Raw genomic sequence first — 18453 nt, 5'->3', positions numbered from 1 at the left:
CTGAGAATGGAGGCTGTATCTTTCCCAAAGATCTACAGAGTCTGTGGACTCCAGGACCCAGACTTGAAATTATTAAGACCTGAGAAACCAAAGTCTGTTGTCTTCAAAGCAGACACAAACCCTGAAATTCCTTACAATGTGTAGTTGAGAAACCAGGTCACACATACATACCGGCTGGAGTTCTAGTTTTTAGCTTAAAGCAGAGTTCCACCCAAAAGTGTAAATTCTGCTCATTTGTCTCCTCTCCCCCTCTGGTGCCACAATTGGCACCTTTCGGGGGGAGGGGGGACAGTATACCTGTCTTTGAGTCCAGCCACGGCCCGTGACATGATCCCAGGGCTCCCTCCTCCTCCTCCTCTCCCTGTCCCCGGGCAGTAGGAGAGAGGAGCGTGGCCTCGTGCCTGTTCAGTAGGGTTCCTGGCGTGAAGATGTAAGGCTACACTGCCAGGTTCCCTTACCCACAATGGCGGCGGCAGCACCCGACAGCTGATGGATACATCAGCTGCTGTGCCGACATCCTGGGACTCCAGGACAGGTAAGTGCCTGATTGCTATAAAAACAGCAGCTGCAGTATGTGTAGCTGCTGGCTTTTAATTTTAATTTTTTGGGGATGGAACATCACTTTAAGTGAATCTCTGCTGTGCCCCTTTTATAGGAAAGCAACCAATACACTTTACTAATGGCCCCTCCAGCTGCGTGCACATACTTATCTTCCTTTTGCTACCCTAATGCTCTGTTTGGCCACTAGCAGTAAAAGAGAGGAAGCTCTCCTGGGCCCTACTGCTACCTCATCTGGTATCCACCTGCAGAGACATCTCCACACCTACATCTCTTATCTGTGGCACAGCTGGCAATCCCTGCTTCTTTGGGCTTCTTTTCCTCTGTTTTCACCTTCAGGGACACCGAGCTGCAAGGAGAGCCCTCTTAGCATTTCAGCTTCAGGACCAGGGACGTGACAGTTAGGCCGCGTACACACGGACGGACTGTCTGTCCAACTTAGTCCGCTGAAACGTGTTTCAGCGGACAATCCGCTCGTGTGTGGGCTTCAGCGGACTTTTTCAGCGGACAGTCTGGCGGACTAAGTCTTTCGGAATTTCCGTAATTTTGTCCGTCCAAACTTGGTTTCAGCGGACAGTCCGCTCGTGTGTAGGCAAGTTAGACGGACTAAGTATGGCGCATGCTCAGAAAGGACTTACACGCCGAAGGTTGCATTGCAGTGTATTGGACGTCGTATTTCTAGTCCCGTCGTACGTGCTGTACATGTCATCGCGCAAGCTTTCAGCGGACTGTCTGTTCATCGTGTGTGGTCCGTTCATTCAAAAGTTGAACGGACTGTCTGTCGGATTGTCTGACGAACTTAGTTGGGCAGACAATCCGCCCGTGTGTACGCGGCCTAAGTCACATGATCTTTATTTTTGAAATTACTGAGTATTTTTCTTCCCTCCCAATAGCTGAAAAGAGTGATAGGGGAGTAAAGGGAAGGTATGGGCTGCTGGTGTGGCTGCTTTTAAGTTAACCTGTTGCTTTGTTTTGCATTGGAAAAGCACAGGTTTCGCTTTAAATCCAGGTATGGAAACCTTTGCTTTGTAACTGATTTGCAGCACTGAAAACCCTGATTTGAAAAAGGCAACAGCAAAACATAACTAATTATTTACATATCACTTGCCATTAATCTTTTTTTTTTTTTATGTTTTTTATTATTTAGCATATCAAAAAATTAAACATACAAGACATCGGGCAGATATTACATCAAGTAAAGTCAGCAGTGAATTCCACAGTGATCCAGATAACAATATAACCATCAGCATTCCATAACCATAATGTCCTGGATCTCCAACCCTATCAATAGTTGCTCTTTTTTTTTTAAACAGTATAAACCATTCAGTTAGATCAAATCCCCGACCCCCCCCCCCCCACTTGCCGCCTAGGGGAGGCAAGTAGCCAATCCTCCCTATTCCGTGAAGGGCTTAACCCCAACAACCCCAACCCCCAGGGATTTCAACTTATATTTTAGAAAGCCATGGGCAACGGGATACAGTTTTGCAGCCTACTACACCCTTCGAACTTCCGTATATCATTTGTCCAATCATTATGCTCATACTCCCACCCTTCTGGTTGAGCTCTGCCATTGGGATTACGCTCTTAGGCACACACACAACTCTAGGTTCCTTCTTCCTCCAGTGTGTTCTTGGAGTCCACCCTTCTAAACCATACCTTCATAAATTTCTTGGGGGCACCCCTAGCCTCATACGTCATACTTATATAGAAGTACATCCGCATTTACTCTTATATCCAGCGCTGAGCTATCAGTTTTCTTACACTAAAGTATAAGAGCCTAAGGAACAGTTTAGTGTATACATTCATCTTTTCCTGGTCAAAGACCCCTAGGAGGAAATAAATTTAGTCGCTTGAGACCATAACAGTCTTATTCTAGGGCATTCCCATACCATATGGATGAAGGTCCCCTCTGCCCCCATACATTTATGACAGACTGCAGAGTCCCTCCTATGCATTTGGCATAGTCTAGTTGGCGTGTAGTACATCTGGTGAAGGTATCTAAGTTGAATCATCTTATCCGTGGAAGAGATGACAGATACAAGATAAGTATCCAGAGCCTCCTGCATATCTCCTCAGACAACTCCAGCACAACAGTCACCCACAGACCCCTGGGCATGGATAGCAACCCAGGGTTCCCAGGACCCACTGCCCTATAATATCTAGATATTTGTTTAGCTGAATCCAGATCAATTAGACCCTTCTCCAGTTCCGTATTGTGTATTTGGAGCCCACCGTTCCCAAACTGAGCCAGCGCTGCATGATGCAGCTGAGCAAAGTGGAAATGCCCTGCCCTGGGTATTCCAAATTGTCCCCTCAATTGTGTAAAAGGGGACAATCCATTGTCCTGGCAAATATGATGTAAATACTTCACACCGTATTTTGCCCATATCTGTCCATCTGTTAATTTAAAAAATTGCTTCGAGAATTTATTACACCAAAAAAGGGTTATTTGGGGAAAGCCATAGGGGCCCATCCTTCCTCCGTTGGGAACAGAGATGGAATATTTTACCAGGAAGAGCCCTGACTGACCCCATCTTCTTCCCCAGGATCCCCTGTCTGTAGACCGTATTTAGTAGGGTTTCTTGAGAGGTGACAACCACTGCTTCCAATAGTAGTGGCATTGGGTGTCTGGGGAAAAAAATCGCCAGTGTAGAAAGGACAATTGTGATGCAAAAAAATGGGAGCGCAAGTCCGGAAGGGCCAACCCCCCCCATTTTAACTGGTCATTTTATAACTGCTAGAGAGACTCTGGGGGCATGTGACCCCCACAGAAATCCCACAATAATGGAGTCAATGGTTCTGAAAATCTGCAAAATCATCTTAAACACATTTATTCGTCCTTTCAATGTGATCTGCAAATTATGCAATTTCTGTACCTTCTCTCTAAAGGCCTGATAATTGGTGACAGATTATTCTCCAGAATCCGTGCAATAGGGAGCTGTACCACAATCCCCAAATATTTAAAAGAAGTAGAAAAAGGAATGGGATAGTCAGATGGAAGAGCTACTGTATCATTTATGGGAAAAAGGGATGATTTTGCCCAGTTCATTTGAAATCCGGAGTAATCTCCAAATTCCTGTATCAGCCTGAAGGCCCCCGAAAGTGAATGTCCCGGATCCTGCATATATATAAGCATGTCATCCGCATAGAGAGACACCTGTTCTTCAAACTTCCCAAATTGCAGACCCGACAGAGTAGGAGTAGACCTCAGCTTTACTGCCAGGGGCTCTATGACCAGAGCAAACAGAAGGGGTGACAGTGAGCACCCCTGCCTAGTTCCCCCGGAAATAGGGAAGGAGTCTGAGATGATACCATTAACCTTTAGTCTGGCCAGTGGATCTGTGTACAGCAGCCACACCCAGGAGATGAAGACAGGTCCAAATCCACAGGATTCTAAAAGGCGAACCAGGTATGCCCACTCTACAGAGTCTAAGTCTAAGCCCCCCGCCCGCAGACCCCGACAACCAACGGCCAGGGTTGTCGGGAAGAGGCCCTTGTCCTCATCAACATGGGGACAAGGTGCTTTGGGGTGGGGGGCCGCGTGGCCCCCCTTCCCCAAGGCACCCCCCATGTTGAGGGCATGCGGCCTGGTACGGCTCAGGAGGGGGGGGCGCTCGCCCCCCTTTCCTGGCCGGCCAGGTAGCGTGCTCGGACAAGGGTCTGTTGTGGACTTGGGGGGACCCCCACGCCGATTTTCTTCGGCGTTGGGGTTCCCCTTTAAGTCCATACCAGGCGGCGGGGCCAGCGACGTCTCCTTCGCTGGCCCCGCCTACCTGGAGACCCGCTCGAAATGAGCGGACTTTTCTCCGGGCGGGAAAAGTCCGCTCATTTCAAAAGTACGGCGGACTGGCATACACACAGCCGGATTGTCCGCCGAAATGCGAGTCCGGCAGGAAGATTGGTGTGCAACACGGCATTCTAAGTCCGCCGTACTTTCGGGTCAAAAAAGTATCCCGGAGGCTACACACGGGGGGATTGTTTGGCGGACTTGAGTTTGCCGGACTTTTCCACCAGATTGTTTGATCGTGTGTACGCGGCATAACATACAATTTTTCAGGACAAGCTTCCGGAGTATGTCCCCTTCAAGGTCCAAGCAGTACTGATTTACAAATTTTTAAGCAAAAAAAAAAAAGGGAGCTTGTCCTGAAAAATTGTATGTTAGTGCAAATAAAAAAAGTATCACGGACAGTACTCAATTTTCTCTGTCACAATTGCACTAATACGGCTACAATCACAAGTATGAGTATGATGCTAAAAGCTCGGCACACCTATTTTGGACAGTTTCTCCCATTCTTCTTTGCAGGACCTCTCAAGCTCCATCAGGTTGGATGGAGAGTATTGTTGCACAGAATGTAATCAATTTTGGAATAAGACTGTAACATAAGGAAAAGTGAGGCACTATGAATACTTTCCGTATGCACTGTATGAAAGATTTGCATGTGAACCTAAAAACCAGATTTGGTACAAGCACCACCAACCCATTGAGCTTATTGCAGTTCATGGATGTGAGACAGCAGTGTGAGAGGCCTGATGAATCTATTGTACAGTGGTTGTAAACCCACATGAAAAAAAAAAAAAAAAAAAAAGACTTGTAAGACAAAGGCATAATGAGCTAGTAGGCATAGCCTACTAGCTCATCATGTAATACTCACCTGAGATCGAAGCCCCTGCTGTGGTGCCCGTACACAACTCCGTCCGGTGACATTTCTCTGGCGACATTACTTCTGGGTATCGTAGCTTTGGTGCTGTGATTGGCCGAAGCCACGATGATGTCACTCCTGTGCATGCGCATGGGAGCCCCCGATAACGGCACACTTACTGAAGTAAACGGAACGTACATGCCATTGCTTCAGTGCGCATGTGCGGATGATATCGGCACATGCAGATACAGGGGATATTTCCTAAACTGTGCATGTTTAGGCGATATCCAGGGTAGCTACAAGTAAGCCTTATTATAGGCTTATCTGTAGCAAAAAGTGGATTGCAAGGGTTTACAACCACTTTAATCAAACTTAGATAATAGTAAACAGAGTTGATTTTAGTATGATGATTTTTTCACTGATTTAACTTTCTTGGTTACCCGGCGTTGAACTTTAATTATTTCCTGGACAAAAGCACAAAACAGTAAAGCATGTTTACGTTCGTGCTTTAGGGTGGGTTACAGTGGACGACAACTTAATAATAACCCAAATGCCTTTATGTTTTAGCCCTCTAGATGGATACATCCTTTTGTATTCAAATGTTTATCTAAATCAGGAAACGGCATGATTGCAACCATGCACTGACTCATACGGCGGACGCGAACATCCTATAGCTTGCATCAGTATAACTCGATAATCACAGTATATAGAACAAATAACGGGTATTACAAAGTGATCATTTGTAGTCTGCCACACCAAATGATAATATTTAGTGCGAATTAAGCCTACCTAATTAACCGCGTATGAACTTAAATTCCGTCTGGAGACAGTGCTCTGTCGGGCCGGTTTAAACTGACATACACAAACAATCACAATTACAGTTAAATATATACAGTAGGCCTCCGGAACTTCAACAAATCAGCTTTAGCTTGAGGACACTTTTTATTTATTCTTCTTTCTGTAGGGGTTTTTGGATTGTCCTACACAGATTTATTTAAGCCTACAGCCCCCCGGCCTCAGGGGACCTGAAAAATATCTGTATATACAAAGGCGAAATTATTCCGTAAAAAAAAAAGAGACAACAATTCTGCGCTGTATTTGTAAGATGTTTGGCCTTGATTTTACTCTGTGATCTGCATTTGTATTGTTCTAAAAAATTGTAGTAGAATTTCACTTCTGTGTATATATTAGTTTAACATTTTGCCAAGTGCTGTCATTTCCTGTTAAAACAAACATCACAGTTTGGGGTCCTCAGTAAGTTATAACGGCTCTTTCTCAGTTGTTTCCTTTATTTTTTAAAGCATGCATTCAATAAACGAAGGGAAATGTATTTATTCAGACTTACAATTGGGCCGCAAGTTTCAGGTCAGGAATGCACATATTGTCTTCTCCACAATCTACGAGAATGTGTGCCTGTACAGGGAAAAAAACACAACATGACCAAGATGTTGGTTTATGTTTTTTTATACATCCTAGATCCTAATTCGAGTTCTCAATTCTTATCTGTTTCAAATGAAAGCTGAACTACAAGCAAACAGCTAAAACACAGTTGAAATACGAAGGAGGAGGGCAGTTTTAGCTGTCCAAGGAACTGGATTTCAATCCCGCCAGTCCCAAGATTTACACTGCTTAACCAGACAACAGTAGGTAGTCAAAGCAATATTAAACCAAAAAACAAAACAAAAAATAATAATATACTGCAGCTTACCAATGCTTAAATGCAGTGACTGCATTTATTTTCTTTTTTTGAGGCTTTTTTCCCTTTACACATACTTTGCTTCATATAGACTGAAGGGTCTGGGGCCCTTCCCCATAATCCTGGGGCCCTTTACTCCCATTGCTGGGCCTTTTATTATGGACTCTTTTCACATGTTCTGCAGCGGGCCCACTTCCTGCCAACTTGAATAGGGTTGCCAACTTTTCTTCAAGCCAAATGCGGCACTTTTTTGTAGTATACACTATATACATATTTTGTGAATAAAAAACATTCTAATCATATGGATTTAATCACAAGAGTTCCCCTTTACATCAGAATCCGCAGAGTCCCCCTTACATCAGAGTCCACCGATCCCCCTTTACATCAGAATCCACAGAGCCCCCCTTACATCAGAGTCTGCAAAGCCCCCTATACATCAGAGTCTGCAGAGCCCCCTTTACATCAGAGTCCGCAGAGCCCCCCTTTACATCAGAGTCCACAGAGCCCCCCTTCATATCAGAGTCAGCAGAGCCCCCCTTTACATCAGAGTTCACAGAGTGCCCCTTACATAAGAGTTTGCAAAGTCCCCCTTACATCAAACTCTACAGAGCCCCCCTCACAGCTGAGTCCACAGAGCCCCCCATACATTTTGAGTCTGCAGAAATTCCACTTACACTGTAAGGGGGATCTCTGTGGATCCTGGGGAAACTCTAATGTAAGGGGGTCTTTGCTCACCAAAGCCCCCTTACACCAGAGTCCACAGAAGACCCCTTACATCTGAGTCCCTCTTACATTAGAGTACTCACTGGGAGGCAGAAGAGAGAAGGAAGAGGGAAAATTCCCAGTGGATGGAGATGCATCGGCTGTCTGCACCTTTCTTCTTCGGGCTGCTGGGCTTCAAACTTCCCGCCCACACTTCCCCTTCTCTGAGGAATAGCACTGCCGGAGAGAGACACTCTCAGAGCCCAGCAGCCAGCAACCTTGCTGAGGAGCCACAGTGCGAGCTCTTGGTGCCCCTCCCACAATGGCGGAACTTATAGCCACACAGGTAGCTCAGCCACCTTTATCTAATCACCACGGAATGTGTCAAGACAAATGTTGATTGTCCAAGAACAATATGGGAGCTGTAAAAGATTGCGAAGCTGCTCTGTTCTAATTGCAAAATCCAATCATCATCATGCCAATAAGTTGGGGCAGGTGTTAACCTTTAAGTTACATGGATGACACTTACCATCTTGTTCTTGGACAAACAACATCTACCTTGGGACATTCCATTGTGATTGAGTTTGGATGATTTAATGTGTGGCATTTACATTTTTGGGTATATTCCTGACACTCATTTGAACTGAGAAAGCTACTTTGATAAGTAAGAGAACCGGAAAATCTCAACATTATTAAAGAACAAGTCCAGTTGAATGTGACTAACCATTTCTAGGTATACCACAGCATAGAAAATTAGAATTGCATTTTGTATCATTACTCAATGTACTGATATACACATTAAATATTTAAGACTATTACTTTCTCAGATCTATAGTACAGTTTGTACAAATGGAGGAGGGAGGTGCAAAGGGTAGTCAGCACCCTTAGCAAGTGTCCATGACAGGTCCACCGGCTCGTATTATCCCTTGTAGAACTGGAAGACTATTGCTGCATTGGTATGAGGGAGGGGGGAGAGGAAGGAAGATTTCAACTAAGAGAGTAGCCACCAGCACAAGGGGCACTCATTCAATGCAAGCACTATCCCTTGGGCTAATTAAAGTCCTTAAGTGGTTAAAGCCTAAATGCTTTTTTTTTTTTTCACGCAGATATACTGTACCTGATTTAGTGCACAGGGCCTGAGGCACGCACGCTGCCAGTGACTCGCTTCCACTGGACCCAGTACCTGCCGGGACCCACTGATTATTGACAGGAGAGGCAGAATGGCGGTCTGCCTATGTAAACAAGATGTAGATCTTGTGTTTCTGTTAAGCAGAAACACAGATCTCTGTTTTCCTCCAGTTAAGCCATCCCCCACACAGTTAGAAAGCACTCTCTGGGAGCACACTCAACCCTTTGATCACCCTAGCGGTTTAAACCCTTTCCAGCCAGTGTCATTAGTACAGTGAGAGTGCATTGAGAGAGTCCCCAAAAAGGGTCACTTAGTGTCCGATTTGTCCACCACATTGTCACAGTCCCACTAAAAATTGCTAATCACCGCCATTGTTAGTAAAAAAAAAAAAAAAAAAAAAAAAAAAATCTATTCCATAGTTTGTACATGCTATAACTTGTGATTTTTTTTCTACCAAAAATATGTAGCAGAATACACATTGGCCTAAATTGATGAATAAATTTGATTTTTTTCATTTTTTTTTATTGGATATGTTTTATAGCAGAAAGTATTAAATATTGTTTTTTTTTCAGAAATTGCCGGTCTTTTTTTGTTCATATCGCAAAAAAGAAACATCGCAGAGGTGATCAAATACCACCAAAAGAAAGCTCTATTTGTGGGAAAAAAAGAACATAAATTGTATTTGGGTACAGTGTCGCCCGACTGCGCAACTGTCAGGTAAAGTGGCGCAGTGCCATATCGCAAAAAATGGCCTGGTCATGCTTCCGGGGCTGAAGTGGTTAAACTTTACAGGCCTCAGTGTTCCAAAAAAAAAAACATTTCAACAACTCTAATTTTGAAGTATTTTATATTTGCAGGCAGTTGAATAATACCCTACATATTCTATTGTCTTCTATTTTAATCTTTTCTATTGTTGGAATAATGGTATGCCAGAAATCAACGCAAACAAATGTTTGACACATGCTTTTCTGGCTTGGGCTTCTAGGCAAGCAGTGATGAGACATACTGTACCTGTTCCTGTAGCCGTGCCTCCCTAAATTGGTTTAATATTGGTTTCAATTCCAGTTCATTTAAGAATGCAGATTCATCCAAACTGTAATTCAAGTTGACAGTAATGGGGGTGAGTTTGTCTCGAAATTCTGATTCTTCCTACAGGAAAAGTCAACAAAATAGCCTAAAATAGCTTGTAGAAAACAATTTATTACTGGATGTAAAAACACACAATTTAGGCATTCATATACTGTATATGGTAAGCAAACACATCATCATAATTTTACACCAAATATTGTTATAAAGAATAAACTATTAAGCAGCAGAATATTCTACAGAGTTCAAAAAGAAAGAAGATTTGCTGGCTATAGAAAGAGCATACACAACAACACGAATTACAATATAAATAAGAGGAGATAGCAACAAAAGGATAAACATAACATACACAATGTAAAGACAGACTTGGAATCTTTAGCTAGCATATAGTGTGGTGTTAGATGTTGTCATCAGATGGATGTGCACACAAGGTTTGATATCAGCATTGGGGAGTGGAGGTTGGAGTTGGCAGATGCTCATGCCACTAATTCTCTCATAAAAGAACAGCAATACGTTTATGTATTTGATGTATATCAATAGCCTCCTGAGGAAGTCCTTGTGAAGAAACGCGTTGAGGCAGATGTGATGCCAGATACTTGACAGGGGACATTTACACTGTTAACCAGGGCACCAATTATAAGTGCCCTGATTATCAGTGCAGCCCCAACAGTACCAGTCAGTGCCAATCAGTGCAGCCTATCAGTGCCCATCAGTGCTGCTTCATCAGTGCATCCTTATCAGTGCCCCTTGAATGAATGAATGAATGAATAATTTGTATAGCGCTCAAAGTGAACTGAATCGCATCAAGGCGCTTCATCAGTGACCATCAGTGCCGCCTCATTAGTGCCCATCAGTGCAGCCTCATCAGTGCCCATCGGTGCACATCAATGCAGCTTCATCACTGCACATCAATGCAGCTTCATCAGTACACATTAGTGCCGTCTCATCAGTGCCCATCAGTGCAGTCTAATCAGTGTACATCAGTGAAGAAGAAAAATTACTTATTTGTAAAGTTTTATAACAGAAAATAATAATTAAAAAAAAAATTGGTATTTTTTTTGTTTGTTTAGCAAAAAATAAAAAATCAAGTGGTGATTAAATATCACCAAAAGAATGCTTTATTTGTGTGAAATTAAAAGAAAAAATTAATGTGGGTAGTGTTGCATGTTCGAGCAAATGTCATTCAAAATACAACAGCCCTGAAAGCTAAAAATTGGCCTGAGCAAGAAGGGAGTGAAAGTGCCCGGTATTCAAGTGGTTAAAAAGAACGTACCAAAAGCGAACCTTCCATTGAAGTCATAGTTTTATGTAATTGATATACTCTATTTATATAAGGACATAGTGCTGCTATATCAATAACAATAGTTTGGCTTTACTTTCATCTATAAATAACATGTTTGTTGCAACTCCAGTTAAATACTTACTCTTAGATAAACATCAAAGTTTTGGCACTGCGTCTCCTTTTCCCGTCCTACTACCAGTTTAAATGTGTGCTGCGCATTATTGTAGTCAAGGAACAGCGTCCTCTTCACTGCTCCTTTCTGTTTCAACCAGTCCAACTCAAGATCAGCATTCAGAACTGTGGAGTAAGAGACATATAAAGATAAATATTCCCAATGCAGGAAATAAGGCATACATGCAGATGAGAAGTTTGATTACAGTTATAGCTGGAATTAGTCATCCACCCCCCAAGGCCAGTTCACTATCCATCTTTCACCTTGGTCATTGTGCTATGATGAGACATGCGATGTCACATCAAAGGAACGCCAAATGTCTGTCTACCGTCAGAAGACAAATTTGGCCACGATAGTTAACATAAATTAAAGTACAACTCCTGCCAAGATGTGTTTTTATAGTTTTGGACAGAATGGGAGCAGATAGAACATCTGCACTGGGGATACTTCCCTTCACTTCCTGTCCAGAGACACCAAAGGTAGTGCAAATCTTCCTAAGTTTAGAGGACACCAGCTGTTACTGTACCAAGTGCTAGTGTGAACAGGCAAATGCAAATTGATATTAAAGTGTTACTAGACCCAGGAGCCTTCATTGACTATACCTGGTCTCCCACAGTACACAGAACATGGCAATGCAATTATTTTAGTAAATATAAACTGCTAAATACCTTTTCTTTTTAGCAGTATATAGCAGTCTTGTGACTTCTATCAGTATCCAGCCAAGCACCGGTTATTAAAGGTTGTAGGAAGAGTTTTTTGACCGTCCCATGGGACTGCAAGACCCCTGACCCTCTGTCTGGACAGTGATGATTGGCCCTGTGCTGATCGCCTACAGTTAACCTCCTTCTGATCCCCTTCTAAGCTACATGAACCTGCTTCTAGATGATTTTAAATTCCTACAGACTTAAACTGAAAGAAGCAATTCTGATGGAGAAAAGACTATCGTCAAAGGTGCTTAGTTTACTTAAATTAGAGTAAAGCAACCTTGCAAGCAACTATAAATATTGAAATCAATTAGAATACTAGCTGCTAGTACTCCTCACATTCCCATAAAAATGTGCAAAGTACAAAGAAAAAACTCAATAAATGTTCCATGTTTTTTCCTCCAAGTGAAAAAAAAAACAACTAATAAATGTGAATATATATATATATATATATATATATATATATATATATATATATATATATATATATATATATATATATATATACACATAAGTGCTCAATATCATAAACTAATAATTCAATTACAATTCCATATTTCATTTCTGTGATTTAACAAACAAATTATTGTGGCAATATTTTAATTAATAAATAGAGATAACAAATTAATAAGAGTGCAGTCCCATCAGTGATATTCCAAAGAAAAAAGTCTAAATAGTTCCATGCCTGCATGCACAAATATCTACGGTATATCTCCTTGTGCTTCTCACTTTGTTTGTGTTTAACCACTTAGTGCTCAATTAATATACCAATATTTTAAATTGCTCGTGCTCCCCCATCAGATGTGCTCTCTCACCTTTTGATCTGTGACCTCACATTTAAGTTGGTCAAATAACGCTTTTTAGTCCTTCCAGGACCAGAACAATGGATAAACCTTTTCTTCTTGTTTCTCCTCCTTAATGCAGCTGCTATTTAGCCTCAAGCCATGACAGTATCATCAGAGCCACGTGTAAAGGAAAGGATCACCAATAGTGCTTATATCAGAAAAACAGATAGCTTTACTTATCCAAAAAATGCTACCCATATTAGCAGGGTACTTCAAGTGCACCACCCTCTTACCGCTTTAAAATCCTTTTGAAATATATCACTGACACCGCATCAGCCATTCAGGGTATGAGCTCCGTGCCGTCCTGTTGCCCCTCTACTATATGCTATGCCACAGGGACCCAAGGCTTCTTAAGGGTAAATTCTCCATGGAATTCCCTGAGGAAGCCACGTGTCTCTGTGGCGTAATGCGTAGGGGAGGGGCAACGGGATGGCATGGAGCTCATACCTCGAAGGAGATTTTTTTAGACATATGGCTGGTGCAGTATCATGGATAGCATTATGGAGAAGGAACGAGGAGAAAAGACATCCATTGCTCTGGTCCTGGAAGGACTAAAAAGCATTATTTGTTCAAACTCAAATGTGAGGTCACATATCATCAGGTGAGAGAACATCTGATGGGGGAACATGAGTGGATTGAAATATCGGTACATTAATTGAGCGCTAAGTGGTTAAACGCAAAAAAGTGAGAAGCACAAGGAGATATTTGTGCGTGCAGGCACGGCACTATTTACAGACTTTTTTCATTGGAATATCATTAATGGGACTGCACTCTTACTAATTTCTTATCAATTTTTTACCATTCTACCTATTTATTAATTGAAATATTGGCACATTAATTGGCAACGCAGATTACAATGAAAACTATAAAAAGAAAAAAAAAAAGCCAACCTCCTGCAGAAAATACAGATTCTCTGCAGTATAAGCCAAAGAGCAGTCGTATGCAGTAATAATACATACCTATATTATGAGGGATGCCTTGTCCTGTTACTTGTACACAGACTTCCACTATGAAACTAAGAATAAAAACAATAACCTGTTACTGAGCACATTCATTAATCAAACATTATATAAACATATTCCTTTACTGCATTGCGGTACTTTCTGCAAACCTTCTGTTGCAGAGGTTTCCCTCAACCCCACCTTATATTTATCTGAGCCCGATCTCAATCCAGTGATGTGCATGAGAGCAGAGGTTCTCTTGGTTCTGTCCCTCCTCATTTGATAGTTTGATAGCAGGTGGAGCCATTGGCCCCTGCTCCTGTCAAACAAATCCTATGGCGATGGAGCGGCTTTCTATGGGGGCATTTGGCGGGAGGTAGAAGCCAGGAGTGCCAGCGTGGGGACCCAAGAAGAGGAGGACCGGGGCTGCTCTGTGCAAAACCGTTGCAGAGAGCAGGTAAGTAAAACAAGTTTGCTACAAGGAAAACAGAAATGGAAGGTGCGCACACACCTAGCGAATTACCAAAGATAATTTAATAATAAGACATTTTTATATAAAAGTGGGTACTCACAAAATGGTAAATTCCACCATTCCCTATAAAAGCGCTTGCCCATGCTGTATAAGACTAGCTTAGCTCTGAGGAAGGGGGTGTGCCCCCGAAACGCGTTACCTGTACCCCGTGTTCTGTGAATGTCAATGCACTGTGTTTATGGCCTTTTGTCAGTTGCATTTTGTGAGTACCCACTTTTATAGAAAAAATTCTTATTATTAAATTATCTTTGGTAATGCACTAGGTGTGCGCGCCTTCCATTTGTTTTTCTTGTAGTTCCTTTCGGATTACCCCATCTGAGGAAGGCAGAATCCACCCAGTTTTGGATACCATATATACCTTTCACACCACCATTTTACCTGACATCTTTTACTCCACACCTTGGAAGACCTATTAGCGCTGGATGTGACTGTGTTTTTCATATAACAAGTTTGTTACTTTAATTTAAAGAAACAGAAGGCTTTACAAGTACTTTAACAAAATGCATGTTAACACGAAAAAACACATAAGAACAGCAAAGTGTGAATGGGCTCTAATTGGGGGGTATTTTTGAGTAACGTGCACCCTATGTCATTTGTGAAATTTCTTTTTTCCACCGAAGTTTACATTATTTATAATGTACAATTTCGTTTTTAACTACTTTTCCTATCCTAATTAGAGTCCTTTTACTATGGCATAGACATTGCTCAGTTTTCAGTGTGTTTTTTTTTTCATGTTCCTGTGCCCACAGATAAATAAAAATGGTCCAAATGGCTACATTTTCCCCTGATGTAGCTGTCCATTCCTTGCCCTCCACAGCAGTGAGGTCACTACAATGCCGCTTCACCATGTTTCATCCAGACTGTGGCATGTTCGATACACAGAGGAAAAGGGGAAGGGGAAATTCCATGTACCTCTGCAGGAAGAGCTCCATCACAGTAAGTGCAGCAAGTCATCGCTGTGGCCAACGCAATTACATCTCTTCTATGCACCATTAATGTATCTTTGGAAGATGCTAAACAAACCTCTAATCATAATGCAGTGAAGCTGAAGATTAACTTCCTCTTTGTAATGTGATTAAACTGAATAAGAGCTGACATCTGGCGGGTCTCATACCGCACTCGAGGACAAATTTCCTACACGCCATTAGGCATGATAATGTCAAGAACGTGGAGAGTAATTATCAGAGAATACCACGGCTCTCCTGAGAAATCAGGAATCTACGGGTAATTTCTCATGGGAGATAAATAGTGAACTGATTAAAGTACTAAGATGCATCCTGTTCCATGTTGTCTGATAACAGCCACCTAAAGCCTTGTACACACGGTCGGAGAATCCGTCGGAATGTGTCCTATCGGACCGTGTCGTCGGATAATCCGACTGTGTGTGGTATGCATCGGACTGATTCCGTCCGAATCTCCGTCGGACCCAATTTTCCAACATGTTGGAAATATTTCCCGACCAACTGGGCCGGTCGGACCTAATCCGATCATGTGTAGAGCATTTTGATCGGACCAAGTGCCACGCATGCTCAGATCAAATTCCTACATCAAAGCTATTGGCTACTAGCCTGAATGTAGTCCCATCGTAATGAAATTACGTCATCACGTTCTGAAAGATCAGATTTTTCGCCAACTTTGTCCGACCGTGTGTATGCAACAGTTTCGGACAAGATCCAACGGACAAAATCCAACGAGCAGAATCCGACGGATTTGGTTGTGGAAATCTCCGACCGTGTGTACGTGGGCTAAGTCCCATTCAACACTACACATTCTGCATCTGGCATAAATACATATTAAAAGAGAATGCCACTCTTTTGAAAAATGTAAAACTCCAATGCCCCATACACATGGTCGGACATTCCGACCACAAAATCCGTTGGATTTTTTCCGACGGATTTTGGCCCAAAATTTTCTTGCAGGAACGCGGTTGCACAAAGTTGTCGGAATTTCCGATCGTTCTGAACAAGGAGACGTCAAACACGTACATCAGGGACGATAAACGGGCCAGTAGCCAATAGCTTTTGTCTCTTTGTTTATTCTGAGCATACGTGGCACTTTGCCCGTCTGAATTGTCTACACACGATCGGAATTTATGGGATCGGATTTTGTTGTTGGAAAATTTTAGATCCTGCTCTCAAACTTTGTGCATCGGAAAATATGACGGAAAAAGTCAGATGGAGCCCACACGCGGTCGGATTTTCCGACAACATGATCCGATCGCACATTTTCAATCAGAAAATCTGATCGTGTGTATGGGGCATAAGGAATGATAGTGATTACCTGTTGATCCCACTACACCAGAAAATGAGCTGGTATTCTAAAAGAAAAATACTATTGCTCACAATATATAAAGACTGAAAATACCCTATACCTTCCTTTTAATGTGCATTCTAATGCTCTAGTAGGGCTAACCTAAAGTGAAGACAATTTGGAAGAGAAATGATTAGAAAAAAATGAACTCAGCACTCGTTTGAGGAGAGACCCTGGAGGTGTACACAGATTAAATAAATGTGATTAATAGAGTCTCTCAATAGGAGGGTCAAAGGAACCACCCCCAGATTTTGCTGCAGGATTACTATCATGCTTGTGTTTATGCTCCCTTTGTGAGTAGTTTCACTTTCGACTTATCATTAAATGGTTTACCAATATTGCACTTAGAGGCACAGTGTTTCTTTTCAGTTACTGGAAAAGATGAAGATCTTTCTAGAATCATCATTTTAAAAACATAATTGTAATATTTACAAGAAAAAGGAGTGTAGGAGGTTGTCCATTTAGGTTTAAATTAGCTATTGAGCCCTTAGCAAATCTCATCAGAAAAAAACCCTGAAGTGACGAGTGTGCATATAGCTGGACACCATAATAAACAAAAGTGTTTGCTGATGACATTGGGAGAGATTTACCAAGACTGGAGAGTGCAAAATCTGGTGCAGTTCTGAATCAGCTTCCAGGTTTTATTGTCAAAGCTTAATTGAACAACTTGTAGTTAGCTGATTGGCTGCCATACACAGCTGCGCCAAATTGAGTGCGCTGGTTTTAGTAAATCTTACCCATGATGTCTTATTTCTTACAAAACCCTATAAGTTCCTTGCCCAACTTGGACTATTAGAAGACTGTCTCAGCCCGGATTCACACTTGTGCGATGTCCGACATCAAATTTGATTTGCACCCACACTGAGGTGCTGATCACATGCGTTGTCTGTGCAGTGCGGGTTCAGCCATACCTTTTTTTCCCACACTGCGATCTGTGAACCGATCTGGGGGTGTCATTGTATTGACGCCCAAAGCGGTTCTGCCTGCGGGAGAGATGCAATGTGGGAACCGGCGCTGTAATCGCGCAGGTTCCCATATCACTACAGTGTGAACCTAAGCTCAAGGTCTTATGCTGTGTACACACGGCCGGACTTTAACAGCAAAGGTCAGACGGAACGAATTTGTCAGACAATTCGACCGGGTGTGGGCTTCATCGGACGTTTGCTGTCAAAAAATCAGACGGACTTTAGATTTAGAACATGTTTCAAATCTTTCCGACGGACTCGAGTCCGGTCGAAAAAACAAGTTCGTCTGTATGCTAGTCCGACAGATGAAAACCGATGCTAGGGCAGCTATTGGCTACTGGCTATGAACTTTCTTATTCTAGTCTGGTCGTACGTCATCACTGTCGAATCCATCGGACTTTGGTATGATTGTGTGTGGCCAAGTCCGTTCGTTCAGAAAGTCCATTGGAACTCCGCCGAAAGTCCGTCGGGAAGACCGTCGGACCTAGTCTGCCTGAAAGTCCAGTCGCGTGTACACGGCATTAAATACATTTTAAAGAACCCTTGAACTCTTGAACCCCAGCCTTCCCAGCGTTCCCACTTAACCCTTCCCTCCCTTCCCCTTTCTGGTCCCATTCTCAATTCTCTAGTCTCTCTGATAATTACTGTTCTCTGTTGGGCAATATTTTATGCAATCGTATTACATGGAATTCTGTGTATAATTCTATATTACTGTAAGGTTCCTTCTTAGCTGTAAAAATGTTACCAATTGCTGTATCTCCTTAGGCTCCATGCACACTATAATCTAAAACAAAATGCCAGAAAAACGCTGGATGAAAAAAGCTAATGGCATTTTTGTGCCAGCTTCTAGTAGTATTTTAGTAGCATTTAGAAGCTTTTAGGAGCAGTTAG

At 42.4% G+C, this 18453-nt stretch overlaps 1 protein-coding gene across 1 annotated transcript in view; it reads right to left on the bottom strand.

Moving 5' to 3' along the window:
* ITGA8 (integrin subunit alpha 8) overlaps positions 1 to 18453 on the bottom strand; it is a 236120-nt gene that overhangs the window by 70661 nt on the left and 147006 nt on the right. The window contains exons 16-19 of the mRNA XM_077490849.1: positions 13774 to 13829; positions 11236 to 11390; positions 9737 to 9874; positions 6544 to 6611 (exon numbers count right to left, since the gene is read on the bottom strand). Of these exons, the coding sequence (XP_077346975.1) occupies positions 6544 to 6611; positions 9737 to 9874; positions 11236 to 11390; positions 13774 to 13829 (417 nt within the window). The remainder of the gene's footprint in view (positions 1 to 6543; positions 6612 to 9736; positions 9875 to 11235; positions 11391 to 13773; positions 13830 to 18453) is intronic.

This window comes from Lithobates pipiens, unplaced genomic scaffold, assembly GCF_037356315.1.
Source record: "Lithobates pipiens isolate NorthernLeopardFrog02 unplaced genomic scaffold, aLitPip1_a1.2 Scaffold_19, whole genome shotgun sequence".
Classification (NCBI taxonomy): domain Eukaryota; kingdom Metazoa; phylum Chordata; class Amphibia; order Anura; family Ranidae; genus Lithobates; species Lithobates pipiens.
This window is presented reverse-complemented; position numbering and strand designations above follow the sequence as displayed.